The sequence below is a fragment of the Acomys minous genome (assembly GCF_964271855.1).
Source record: "Acomys minous genome assembly, chromosome: 5".
Taxonomy (NCBI): Eukaryota; Metazoa; Chordata; class Mammalia; order Rodentia; family Muridae; genus Acomys; species Acomys minous.
The window spans coordinates 72,714,736-72,728,871 of NC_140494.1; the positions used below are offsets into that span (position 1 = coordinate 72,714,736).

Sequence of the window (14,136 nt, forward strand, 5' to 3'; positions counted from 1 at the left end):
GATTCTGCTTTTCTGGTAGCAAGCCCAATAAGAACTTGCTTCTCATAGCTTTCCCAGAGCAACCTGCAATCAGAGATCGCTGGGACTGCACTGAGCCCAGGGAGCCTTAGAGACTGTTGCAGCAGCAAAGGAATAAGAATGGGCTACTTCTAAAAGGTCCAACTAGCTCCAGACAGTAATGCAAACTTCCTAAGATGCTTAGGTTTCAACCAATGGAACAGGTCCGGAGATAGCAGGAGCCCTTTTTGCAGCACCGGCTACTGGAGCGCAGGACGGGTGAGCACCTCCGTGTCTCCCATCTATGGACGGACACCGGGAAAAAGTCTCTTGAAGAACTCTCTGTTTGAGACCAGCTTGTTCCAGCTACTTCTTACTGCCCTCACCCCAGCGCCGGGACAGCGGACTGCCTGCTATCATTCCTCTCCGTTTGGGTGGAGGGTAAGGACAGGAGCTGACCAACACCGCCCCTCCCGACCAGGAGGTGGAGATCCCACGGGTCCTGCGATTCAACACCCACTTCCCCCTCCCTCTGCTCCTATATCACCAGTACCCCCTCCTCCTTCCCTTTTCCCTCCTCCCTAGAGACAGGGGAGGAGAAAAGGGGAGCTCCGGTCGTCATGACTGAGCTACAGGCAAAAGATCCGCGGGCTCCTCACGCGTCAGGCGCCGCTCCCTCCCCCACCCATATCGGGTCCCCCTTGCTTGGACGTTTGGACTCCGGACCCTTCCAGGGGAGTCAACCCTCAGAGGAGTTGTCTGAGGTCTCGCCCGTTCCGATCTCCCTGGACGGGCTGCTCTTCCCTCGGTCCTGCCAGGGTCCGGAGCTCCCAGTTGGAAAGACACACGACCAGCGGTTGCTGTCCGACGTGGAGGGAGCATTCTCTGGGGTCGAAGCTACTCGCAGGGCAGGAGGCAGTAATCCCAGAGTCCCGGAGAAGGACAGCAGACTCTTAGACAGTGTCTTAGACACTCTGCTGGCGCCCTCGGGGATCGAGCAGAACAACGCCAGCCCTCCAGCCTGCGAGGCCATCACTTCTTGGTGTCTCTTTGAGCCAGAGCTGCCAGAAGACCCCCGCAGTGTCCCTGCTACCAAGGAGTTGTCCCCGCTCATGAGCCGGTCAGAGAGCAAGGCTAGTGACAGCTCCGGGACAGGAGCGGGACAGAGGGTGCTGCCCAAGGGGCTGTCACCACCCCAGCATGGGCTGCTCCCGACCTCAGGGACTGGTCCCTGGGCCGGGGCAGGGGTGAAACCGTCCCCCCAGCCAGTTGCCGTAGAGGTGGAGGAGGACGGTGGCCTGGAGACCGAGGGCTCCGTGGGTCCACTCCTAAAGAGCAAACCTCGGGCACTAGAAGGCGCGGGCAGTGGAGGAGGAGTCGCAGCCAGCGCTCCCCAGGCGGCTCCGGGAAGCGTCGCCCTGGTTCCTAAGGAAGATTCCCGGTTTTCGGCTCCCAGGGTCTCCTTGGAGCAAGACGCTCCGGTGGCGCCCGGGCGCTCCCCACTGGCCACTACTGTGGTGGATTTCATCCACGTGCCCATTCTGCCTCTGAACCACGCGCTCCTGGCCGCCCGCACTAGGCAGCTGCTGGAGGGGGACAGCTACGACGGCGGGGCCTCAGTCCAGGGCTCTTTTGCCCCGCCTCGGGGTTCGCCTTCGGCGTCATCCCCGCCGGTGCCTTGCGGCGACTTCCCAGACTGCACCTACCCCCCAGACGGCGACCCCAAAGAGGACGCGTTCCCTCTCTACAGTGACTTCCAACCGCCGGGCTTGAAGATTAAGGAGGAGGAGGAAGGCGCGGAGGCTGCAGCGCGCTCGCCGCGCCCCTACCTGTTGACGGGAGCCAGCTCCGCCACCTTCCCAGATTTCCCGCTGGCGCCGGCGCCGGCGCCGCCTCGAGCGCCCGCCTCCAGGCCGGGAGAAGCAGCCGTGGCTAGTGGCCCCGGCAGCGCAGCGGTGTCACCTGCGTCCTCTTCGGGGTCCGCGCTGGAGTGCATCCTGTACAAAGCGGAGGGCGCGCCGCCCACGCAGGGGTCGTTCCCGCCGCTGCCCTGCAAGCCCCCGGCCGCCGGCTCCTGCCTGCACCCGCGGGACAGCCTGCCCACCGCCCCGGCCGCATCCGCAGCACCCGCCATCTACCCGACACTGGGCCTCAACGGGATCCCGCCGCTGGGCTACCAGGCAGCAGTGCTCAAGGACAGCCTGCCCCAGGTCTACCCACCATACCTCAACTACCTGAGGTGAGTACTTGCACTGCGGCCCTGTTTGCTCCACTCCTCCAACCCCTCCTGGTAGCTGAGTGTCTGTGGGAGCGCTGGGCCTTAGGGACCTGACACCCACTAGCCAATGCTTCACTTCTTACATTTTGCGTGAAAAGGGGGTGCAATGGCTTGCTGTGCCTGAGTGAGTTGATACCCATCTGGGAGGCGGGGAGGTGAGGGGAGGGGATGTGAGGTGGGACTGAGAGAAGAGGAAGAAGGCTGCGATTAGATTGTAAAGTGAATAAATTAATTAATGAAAAAACAAAGAGTGCAGATATACCTCTTTGCTGTGCACCCTTCTTCCAAACATTGTCTGAAAACCTTCTGAAGCAGGAGCAACCTAGCTCAAAACCTGAGGCATCACTGGAAAAAGACCTTTGATTGAGCTGAGGATGGGTTGGGGACTTATGTAAATACTTTGTAAGAAGGGCTTTGAACCCGGATGTATATGTGTTGCAGAGGCAGAGGAACTAAAGCCCAGTTCCTCTGGGAGGGGTGGGGCTTAAGTGTGGCTTCAGAACTGAAATCAGAAACACCTTAGGGACTCAGGCAGGCCCAGATTTTCCCAGGAACCTCAAGAGCACAGTAACTTGCAGGAGGGAAGTGTTTGAATGGCGAATTTGAGCATCAAGTTGAAAAGCAGGCAGCACAAGCAGAGCATCAAATCCTCATACTGTTTCAGACACCCTGACGTTCCTCGGATGCGCTTTCAAGAACATTTAACTTCACGTACTGACCGAACAGAACGTGAAGGGAAAAATGCTCAGCGTTTCTAGTCTAGCATGCTCTGTGACTGGGCAAAATAATGGCAGTGTGTTAACAGTGCCTTAAAATAACATCTATTGGAACAATCAATCTTTCCAGGGCTGAGTTTTCAAAACGGAACCACTGCTAAGTCCGGTTAAACTCCTAAAGCTCAGCCATATTTGTTGTGCCCCAGCCTTCAGGAAGGATGTCATATTTCATCTGCCACAGGCAGATGAAGGAGCTCTTTTTAGACAAGAGTTTCTAGCTTTTTTGAACCTGAAAGGATGCATTGGCTCTCCTTTTATTACTGCTAATGAACGGCTAATAATGTGCAGGTTCAATGACTCCATCATAGGTAGTTATGGTATCAAGTACCAAGTTTAGTCACCTGACTTTCAAATACACATGCATACACATGTATGTGTATATGTGTGTATGTATGTATGCATGCATGCATGCATGTACGTCGTATGCATATGGTCCTGGGAAATAGGTATGTGGATCGGTTTCTAGAAAGGTTGTTTACCTATCATGTATTAAGCTCAAAGTTCTATTCCCAGCACCTCATAAACTGTGCATGGTGGCAAATGCCTCTGCTCCCAGCACTTGGAAGGTGGACATTTACGAGTTCAAGGCCAGGCTTAGATATGTAGCAAGCTTAAAGACAAACTGGCTACAGGAGACCATTAACAAAAAAACTAAAACACAAATACTGTGGATCTATTTTTAAAAAATTTTTGGCCTCCCCAATGCTAGTTTAAGAAAGCTTTCTTTATCAGAGAGCAGTGCCTAAAACTAAATGGAGTCTGTTTTGCATTTCAAGACCAGATTCAGAAGCCAGCCAGAGCCCACAGTATGGCTTCGATTCCTTACCTCAGAAGATCTGTTTAATCTGTGGGGATGAAGCTTCCGGCTGTCACTATGGCGTGCTTACCTGTGGGAGCTGCAAGGTGTTCTTTAAGAGGGCCATGGAAGGTAGGCAGCTTCCTTCTTCCTCATTCCTCCTCTCCATTTCATTGTCGCGGGGATCAGTGAATACTTTATGCACTTTAATTATTCCTTGTTTGCAAGAAACGGTGACATTTCTTTACACCTTAAAAGGTGATCGTATTTTAATAGTATGCATTGCCTACAATACCTAGGGGTGAACGTAGTTAGATACTATAATTTAGTGCTCTGTGACTCACACTTTCAACAGCACACTCAAGTCATGACACTGAGGTCTGTGCTGACACTGGGCCATTCTCCTTTCAAGATGTGCCTTTACTCTAGTGATGCGTTCAGATGTATCTACTGTATAAACAAAACACTGGGGTTTTGATTTTTAAAAAGATAGTAATTAAGGTTACATGTGTGTGTAACCTTACACTCTCAGACACACATACATTCATATATATATTACATGTTTGCTGTGTAGTTACAAGTATATGACATATATATTTGAATATACACATAGGTGAACATATGATACAATTGCAAATTATCTACCTGTTTACCCTTTCCATAAATGCATATTGATATAATATTTATATGACAATTCTAAACAAAACTTTACTTTGTCTTTTGGTTTATCATAGTGTTGTGTATACAAGAGGACAGGGCTAATTGCTTGGAATAAATGAACAACCGGAACTTCACACTGACACAATTTCCCCCCAAATATCTTGCTTTAAGTAACATTGGCACATTTTAAAAGAACGTTTTTGTAACATATTTAGCCAATGGTTTTGCATTAGTTTGCAGGTTATCTCTCAGACGTTACCTTCCATAGAAACATTTTAAAACTTCTTCCACCTCAGTAAGCGCCAAGCCAAATGCGTTTGCCTTTGAAGAGAAGAATCCCTGTAGAGATTGTGTCAGATTCTGATGCTGGAGCTAGTGTATCTTCTAAGCTGACATGGAGTGCTGAGGTGGCCTGTGGGAGAGCTGCAGCCTGACCCTCAGCTGCCTGCTCTCCTGCTTCCAAGGGTTCCCAGTTCTAACAGCCTCTACTCACAAGCAGCCAGTGAGGGACTGGAGCGGTCAGACTTCAGTGGCGCCGAGAGGGACTCTGCAAGGAGATGCGTGTGCTTTGTGTACTTCATAAGGTTGTTTTCTTGATAAGTAACAACTTATTTAAGGGATGTTGAATGCATTCGGCTCCAGGGACCCTGAGTTCACCGGGGCCCCATCCAACAGCGCATCTGAGAACGAGGGAAGTGAGAGCATTTGAGCCTTCTGGACTTGTTAGTGGGGTCTTGAATATCCATCCCATGTTAGGAGTCCCTGTGTTCTGTAGCATCCCTAGAACAGGATAGGTTTATAGTTGAGCAGCCCCTTTACAGTTCTCCAAAGGCCAACTGTTCCATCTTACTTCCGCTTTTCATGTAAGCAAGTCTAAAAACCCTGAATCTTCATAATTAATAGCTGATTCTAGTGGATACATATTAGGTGCTTTTAACTACAATGCTGTAAGTTGGATGGCATCCACAATGTTTGCTGTTACTTTTCAGAAGTTACTCCATCAAGTGCATGCACAGAATAAAGGTCACCTAACTGTCATTGTCATCATAGTAGTGTTCCAATGTATTTTCAAAACACATTGTTAGTAAGACCCTATTTTAAAAATGATGTAGCAGAAATAAAACACCCTTATTTAGCAATATGTACAAGGAACAACTAAAATAGATATTTATAAATTATTCATGGACTTAGAGTAAGGTTGTAATTCTCTGTGGACAATCCATTCATGTAGCAATGGTTATGTGCTCTCTGTGCCCAGATTTCTGATAAGGGCCCTCTTCTTAGACTTCATTTTCCTTCTCTTGAACACAAGATGAGGGTAAAAATGGCAGATAAGTTTTAAGGTGAAGATTAAATGAATTCATGCATACAGTATTCAAGGAAGGTCCTTGGGTATGGTTTCCCCGTTAAGAAGCTTATAACAATACTGAGGGGCTTCCCTATGCAAAAATAAAACATTTCAATAGAGATTCTCAGTAAGATAAACACTCCAGATAAACATTCTTGAAATTTAAGAGATTTATATGATTTCCTTTGGGAACACAGGTGAGGGGCTTGAGAGCTGTGTGTGTGTGTGTGTGTGTGTGTGCGTGCGTGCGCGCATGCGTGCGTGCGCATGTACATCAGAGGACAGTTTGTGGAGTATGTTCTCTGCTCCCACTTTTACGTAGGTCCTGAAGATCAAACTCCTGCTGCCAGGGTTGCATATCAAGTGCTGAAATGGCTGAGCCATCTTGCCAGATTGTGAGCTGGGATTTGTAGATTCTAGGATAACAACAGGAAGTGGGCTTCAGGTAAAGTATAAAGCTCAGTTGGCTAAAGAGCAAACAAGGGTTCTACTCATTGAGGAAAGGTTTCAAAGCAGGCAGTCAGGGAAGACATAGTTAGATTGCTAGGGTTTGGGTGAATTGGGAATCAGTGATCAAATGCAGGAGAGTAGATAAAAGTTTCTAGGAGTTTCCAGGAGTGAGAGATAACCAGGAGAAGATATAACTGAACTGGATCTGAGTAAGTTCATGGTGGAGGGCTGTGTATAAGCCAGGGGGACCAGAAGGGGAACGGCAGGTGAGGTAACTGAACCGGTGACCTGCATGACAACCTTGGCATTACAAAGTGATGAGGGGAGGCTTCTGGTAAGCAGCAAAGGGGGTTTAGGAAGCTACATCCCAGTGACTGTTTCATAGGCTCTATTGGACTCATCTCATCCCCACAACAGAGGCAACTTGTTATTCCCTTTTCACTTAGGCGGAAATCAAGCTGCCTGCATGACAGTTAGGAAGTGGTAAAGTCAGGATTCAAACCCAGATGGTGTGGTCCAGGTCCCAGCCCTCAACCACAGCGCTTCCTTTCTCACAATAGGAAACATAGTCAAGCGTGTTTGCCACGTGAGGGAAGGTCTAGAATGCTAAACACGAATATTAAGAGAGAGGGTAAAACTAGGGTGAATGGAAATGTATGATATAACATCACATGAGCTTCACATTTGGTGCAGTTTCCTGAAGAAAAGGCTCACTCAAGTGCCAAGAGAGAATTCTGAGTGGTTCCTCTCCCGGGTTAAGAGTGGGACACAGTGTCACCTAGGACAAATTGTTTTAATTGATTTTACTGGTTTTACATAGAAGAGAAGAGAGGAAAGAGGAGGACTGGAGGAGGATGGAGAGGGGAGAGGGAGGGAGGGAGGGAGGGAGGGAGGGAGGGAGGGAGGGAGGGAGGGAGGGAGGATACAATCCTCAGGAAATAGAGAATAGGAATGAGGAGAAATGGCTAAGTGAATCCAGTTTGTTGAAAAGCCTATTAAACCCCTTTACCCAAAAAATTGGCAGTCAGTGTGAACCAGGACGTGGTCAGGAATCACACAATGTCTATAAAAAAGATGGGATAAAAAACCTGCCAATTCTACTTATGCTGTCCAGCAATCTGGTCCTATGGGGACAGAGGCATTTTTATTGGCTTATTCTCTGTGCCCAATGACCAGAAAAAATGCTAGACAGTAAATAAATAGTTTACTTTTGCTTTATGAGCAAGTCATCATAACTAATTATGCTACATTCTTATTGTTTGGTTTACTATGTGACAACATTGTCACATAGAATTATAACATATTATTATATCACATAACATAATTGAACATAGTATTATAACAATATTATATCACAAAATATATAACATAATTGAATTGTATTATTTCAAGACTACATAGCATGGTGTATTTGTAATTACTTTGTAATATCATAACATTATGATTTCTGTATTCATTATTCATGAATTAATTTCCAGAAGTACATTAGCTTATGTGCTGAAGTATTGAGTACTGAGTACCTGTCATGCTCCAGCTTTATGCTAGGTACAGGTGGGAGGCCGATAACTCAGAACACAGAGCTGGCTACACACAGTAAAGTGCATGCCACCATATATGTTCATAACTAATTACACATATGGTACTTGACTGATCCATGCAGTGCTTGACTACCTGAAGCACTGAACCCTTGTTAGAAACGAGGGAGTTTAGAAAATGTCTGCATTAGAGAAGAACTCTCAGGGATGGAGCACAGTGAGAACAGGGCAGCAATGAGATTCTAAGTTTGCCTTAGGATCAAACGTTTCCTTGATACCATTTCCTGAAGAGAAATGATAGTAGTGTGTCCACCGGCAACGGCATCAGCTGCATTTCCCTGGCTGTAAAGTTCAGGGAGGCTTCATCTTCTGCAGTCCACACAATTACCCAACAATCTCCTCTGCTACAATCCATGTAATTAACATTTGGGCTCTTGAGAGAAGATTATTCACCCATCATCATATTTGGTTTAATGTGCCCTCAGAAAGTTTACCATTTAGCTAGTTTTCCCATTGCCCTAAAAATAAATGTGTAGTAATTCACTGGACTTCGTGTCAAAACACTACAGCAAATTTCTTCTGCCTAACACTGGAAATGAATAAACATGGTTAGAGCTATGACATACTGAGGGAAGGAGGAAGTAGAGAGATGCATTGGGTAGTATGTGTTTGACAGTTCTTGATGGCGTTTTGGCATCTATGTGTCATTAATACATGGTATGGAGGAAAGCAGTGCTACTAGACATTCGTATTAACCATGGCAGCTGTGCACCTGCTGAGGCCATTGCATCCTGAATTTTCTTCTAACTACCCAAGAAACATGACGGTGCATTGTAATTTTTTAAAAATTAAAACATTACTGATAAAGCTTAAGTCCTTATGATCAAAACGTTAATCTTCTCCCATCGCAGTGATTCTTCAAGGCCTCTACCTCAATGATTTAAAACATGCATATGTATATATGATATATATGCATATATATCAGGAAATGTTAAAACATAAAGCATCATTTACTAGAATGTATGTATCATTGGTATTATTATCCATATTCCTTTTTTGCATAATGATGTGTGCGCACATGCATTTGTATATGCACATATTCGGTGTGTACATATGTACATGTGTGCATGCTTCTGTATGAATATATGTGTACATATGTGTGCTTGTGTAGGGGTGGAGGCTCATGTGTGCTTGCATACATACATGTGCGCTTGTGTTTGTACATGTGTATATATGCATGCATGTCTTAGTCATGTTCTATTGCTATGAAGAGACGCAATGATCATGTAAACTCTTGTGAAGGAAAACGTTTAATTTGAGCTTGCTTACAGTTTCAGAGGCTTAGTCCATTATCCTCATGGTGGGGAGCATGGAGGCACACAGATAGACATGGTAGCTGCGAGTTGTATTTCTGGATCTGAAGGGAGCAGGAAGAGAGAGACACAGGGCCCAGCTTGAGCATTCGAAACTCTAAGCCCACCAACAAGGCCACACCTCCAATCTTTCCCAAATAGTGGCACTCCCTGATGAGCAAGCATTCAAAGACATAAGCCTATGGGGGCCATTCATATTCAAGCTACCACAATGTGTGCACAAGCTTGTATTCATTAATATGTGCATGACATTTGTGTGTAGGTGCTTACATATGTAGGTGCTTGTGTGTGAGAATGTATATAAATGCATAATGTGCATGATGATGTGTGTGCCTGTGTGTGTTCATGCACGAATGTGGCTTGAGGTGGATGTGTTTGTGCATACACATCCATTTGTGTGCATGCTTGTGTGTGCTGTATGTCTGTGTGCGACATGTGTGAGTGTGTGACTGTAATTCTAGCTTGCTCTTTGAAGCTCTCTGTAGTGCTTTGGAGAATGAAACTCCTCTGCAGGCATTGCTGGAGGGAACATTTCTTGTGCTTGGTAAGTGTCGCTCTATTCTCCAGGAGTTAAGTCTTTTGCTGATGCTTCTAGCAGACTAAATCCTCCTGCTGCCAACATGACTGCACTCACTCATTTATTCACTTCAGTTCTTTACTTATGCTTCATTTAAAGATGGATCATATTGGGAGTATATAAAGAAATATGTATGTGATCCTGCCTTCAACTGCTGCAAAAGCAGGAAGAGGAAATTCAAGTGCAACAACCAAATCTAGCCTAGTGTACACACATATGCAAAAAAACATATGTATGCATATACACGTAAACCTCTACTTCCACATGGACACATGAATGTGTACACATATGCACATAGAAGCATGCACACATGTCCACATATACACACTCAGACACACACATATATTTACACACACGTGCATATGCATGCACACAAATTATTCTATGAAGAGAGCATGATACTACTCTGGTGTGGGGTATCATGAAGATGTAGGAGGCAACACTGCACTGCAAGAACCGAGGAGGCATGCAGGGTTTCCCTCAGCAACATCTGAGGTTCCACAAGGGGTCCCCTCATCTAACAGACCCTGACTGGCCTTACCTATCATCTGGGCACTGGCTTAAAACATTTAACTCCTTTATAAATACAATAAGGTAGAGATACTATGTTCCATCTGAGTTTTACCAAGAAATACACAAAGAATTGCCTCCTCCCATTAAGTCTGACTCTACTGTCTGCCTCTGTCTCTTAACTCCCACTTCACTGATGTCTCACCAGATTGTTTGCATTTGAACATATATTAGTTATATTTTCAGAAGTAAACATGGCCTCCCTGTGGAGACTGAGGTTCAGAGTTGTGCTCCTTAACTCAGTCCTAATCCTTTCTTTGCTCAGAGTGGCTCTAGACTGTGCTTTTATTTGATTTATGTTTCCACTCCAAAGTTTATTATACAAATGATTCTAAGCCAACACATACACACACACACCCACAAAGGAAATCTTCTATGACGGGAAATTCTTAGGTCTCAATCGGATGCTTAGTGGAGCCAGAGCAAATCCTGGGCAGGCCTTATCTTTGGCATCTATAAAAAGATAAGAGGGCACTGTTTGGTGAAGACTTAGCACAAGAATGTCCCGGGGCCTGGGAGACTATGACCACTGACACCGGAAAGCCATGCCTGACACATATAGCTGCTGCTGTAACCAGCAAAACAGTGTCTCCAAAGATCTTAGTTAAGACAAACATTAAAATGGACACATGGGTCACTTCTTTTGGTTTTTAAACCGTGTCGTCATTTAAAGTGTTTGACAGTCACATATGAAGGTGGCGGTTTGCCCTGGATTCTCAGCTTTAGGGAGAATCAAGCAGCAACAGCACAAGTTCAAAGCCGTCATAATCCACACGCCAAGGCTCTAGCTCCTGAAAGGGCTTCTGTAATCATATCTTCCTCAGAGCAACATATGTAACTTACCATATTCTTTACTGTGTCAAAACCAAAGGACTTATTTATACAACTGGCCAAATGCTTAGTGAACACGGACCACCAACGCAAAGCTGTACTCAAATGTCTGTAGACAACATATAAGAAAGAATAGAATGGTTTTCACTAATTTATAAATGAAGGGACTCTTTTGAGCTCCCTCTGAAGACTAATTCATGGTTAGTTATCACAGCCAGACTGTGTGTGAGACGGGTTCTCTTTCCTTCATAGAAATATAGCATTAAGAAACAGCAGCACTGACCCCTTCCAGGAGGCCTGGATCCTGCCTTTGCAGACCTTGGTTCCAAGGAACTTAAAGGGCATGGGGAAGAGGGCCGTTAACACATATCACTAGGGTTTGCTGGAATGGAGACTTGGAAAGCATTCAGTAGAAGTGGAAATAAAATGCAAATGTTTGACATTACTGTCTTTATATGGTAGAAACCCTGCTAAATGCTTTGGATTTATGGCTTCTATCCCTCACAACAATCCCTCACCAGGATTTACCAGCCCCACTTCATAGGTAAGTCAGCCAGGACTCAGATGCCTACTGAGTTCCCCAAATAGGAGAGAGCACTGGAAGAAAGCACTTATTTCATCCTACAGAAACAAGAAGGGGTTTGTTAGGACTCCCCACCCCTGTATTTCCATGTATTTCTCTTTCAAGCAGAATGTAGGAGCCATTAAAACTATGTCACAGTGCATCTTAGGCTATTGTTAACCCAGAGATAATGTAATCTTCAATGGTTTCAGCTACATCTTATGTCAAAAATTAAGAGGAAAGTGAAGTTGAATAGAGAAAAAGCAGGGAACCCGGGACTCTAGTCAATCAACCAGTCTTCCCAGGTGAGCCGGCAAAATAGAAACCAACTTAGCAAGAACTTACTAGACTGTCCAGGAGTCAAGAATGTTTTCCATGGATGTTTGGGCTGGGCCTGTGACTGCAGCTGGGACAGATGCATTCGGGTTCCTTCTCAGTGGCCTCAGTGTTTTCAACGGGAAGTTTTCTGTGTCAATAAAGAAATAAGTATCTGGGGATAGTTGATGAATTAATGAGGCTGATATGTCCAGACAAGATATCATTTCAATAATCATTATCCCTTGTACTATAAAGACTGCAAAAGCCTCTCTCATCTAGAGTCCCAATAGCATGTCCTCCCCTCTGTCCCAGTTTCCTGGTAAGTGAAGGCTTTCATGGGACATGCCCCTTGGGCTAGTAAGCAGATATAAATGAGTATATACCATTTGAGTCTTTCTGCTTCTGGGTTAACTCACTCATTATGATCATTTCTAGCTCAATCTATTTATCCACAAATTTCGGGAATTCCTTGTTTTTAATAGCTGAGTAGTATTCCATAGTGTATATGTACCACAGTTTCTTTATCCACTCTTCTACTGAGGGACACTTAGGCTGTTTCCATGTTTTGGCTATTATGAATAAGGCTGCTATGAACATGGTTGAGCAAATGTTCTTGTTGTGTGCTGGAGCATCTTCTGGGTATATTCCAAGGAGTGGAATAGCTGGGTCTTCAGGAAGCCCTATTCCCAGTTTTCTGAAATAGCACCAGATAGATTTCCAAAGTGGCTGTACTAGATGAGAGAAGCATGGGAGAATAGCAAAGTAGAAGGATCCAGAGGGTCCTAGAAACCTACAAGTAGAACATTATGATAGGCAGTTTTGGGCTCAGGGGCCCCGCTCAAACTAAGGCACCAGCCAAGGACAATACAGGCGGTAAACTTTAAACCCCTACCCAAATCTAGCCAATGGACAGAACATTCTCCACAGTTGAGTAGAGAATGGGGTATTACTTTCTCACATACTCTGGTGCCTCACCTTTGACCATGTCCCATGGATGGGGAGACCTGGTGGCACTCAGAGGAAGGATAGCAGGTTACCAAGAAGAGACTTGATACCCTATGAGCATATACAGGGGGAGGAAATCCCCCTCAGGAACAGTCATAGGGGAAGGGAATAAGGGGGAAATGGGAGGGAGGGAAGAATGGGAGGATACAAGGGATGGGATAACCATTGAGATGTAACAAGAATAAACTAATAAAAATAAATAAATAAATAAATAAATAAAACAAGAAAAAATAAATAAAATGTCTTTGTTGATTTAAAAAAAAAAAAAGACTGCAAAAGCCAGAGGTAAGTTGATGGAATGGTACAAAAAGAGGTTTCAAGTTTAGGTTATGGGTCACATGGCATGTAGTAACATAATTGGAATAACAATAACATGAATAGTATTCTTCTTTACAGACATTACCCATTGCAACAGGCAGCTTGTGACTTATGGGAGCCACTGGGGTTAATTTTAAGCAAAAGGCACAGGAAAAGCAGTGGAGTGTTGATGAGTGTGTGATGCTGAACACTCTCTCACCACACACTGTCATATCTTATTTGCGTGGTTCTTTAAATAGTGTTAAACTTTAAAGACAAGCTTTGTGTTGTTCATGATTAGAAGGATGCACGCCCTAAAATGCTGACCTTGTCGATGATGGTGGCCTTCCCAGTAGAGTACTGCTCTGCAGATACTGAGCTGATGGCACACACAATATGGCTTTGAATTAAACATATTTTTGATAGAAAAAAGAAGTAACTCCCCATTGTAGCCATCTTTGTTGTTTAGAGAAGGTTTTAAAAAGCAAAAGTGCCAGCCCAAAAGGGATGTCCCATGAAAGTCTTCACTTACCAGGAGATTGGGATATATGCGGAGACTTCCTATTGAGGCTCTAGGTGAGAGAAGTACAGGAGAATGGGGAAATAGAAGGATCCAGAGGGTCCTAGAAACCTACAAGAAGAACATGAAGGCTGATGGATCTGGACTCAGAGGGGTCTATTCAAACTGCTGCACCAACCAAGGGCAATACATGCAGTAAGCATTGAACCCCTACTCTGATCTAGCCAATGGACAGGACATTCT

General features: G+C 45.3%; 1 protein-coding gene across 2 annotated transcripts in view; it reads left to right on the forward strand.

Annotated features, from left to right (window-relative positions):
• Positions 1-601: 601 nt before the first annotated feature.
• Positions 602-14,136, forward strand: part of PGR (progesterone receptor) — a 66,185-nt gene continuing 52,650 nt past the window's right edge. For both annotated transcript variants that reach the window (XR_014779512.1, XM_084783138.1), the window contains exons 1-2: positions 602-2,236; positions 3,828-3,979. Coding sequence is in view for 1 of the 2 variants with exons in the window: in XM_084783138.1 (XP_084639264.1) it covers positions 618-2,236; positions 3,828-3,979 (1,771 nt within the window). In the remaining variant the exon portion in view is untranslated. The remainder of the gene's footprint in view (positions 2,237-3,827; positions 3,980-14,136) is intronic.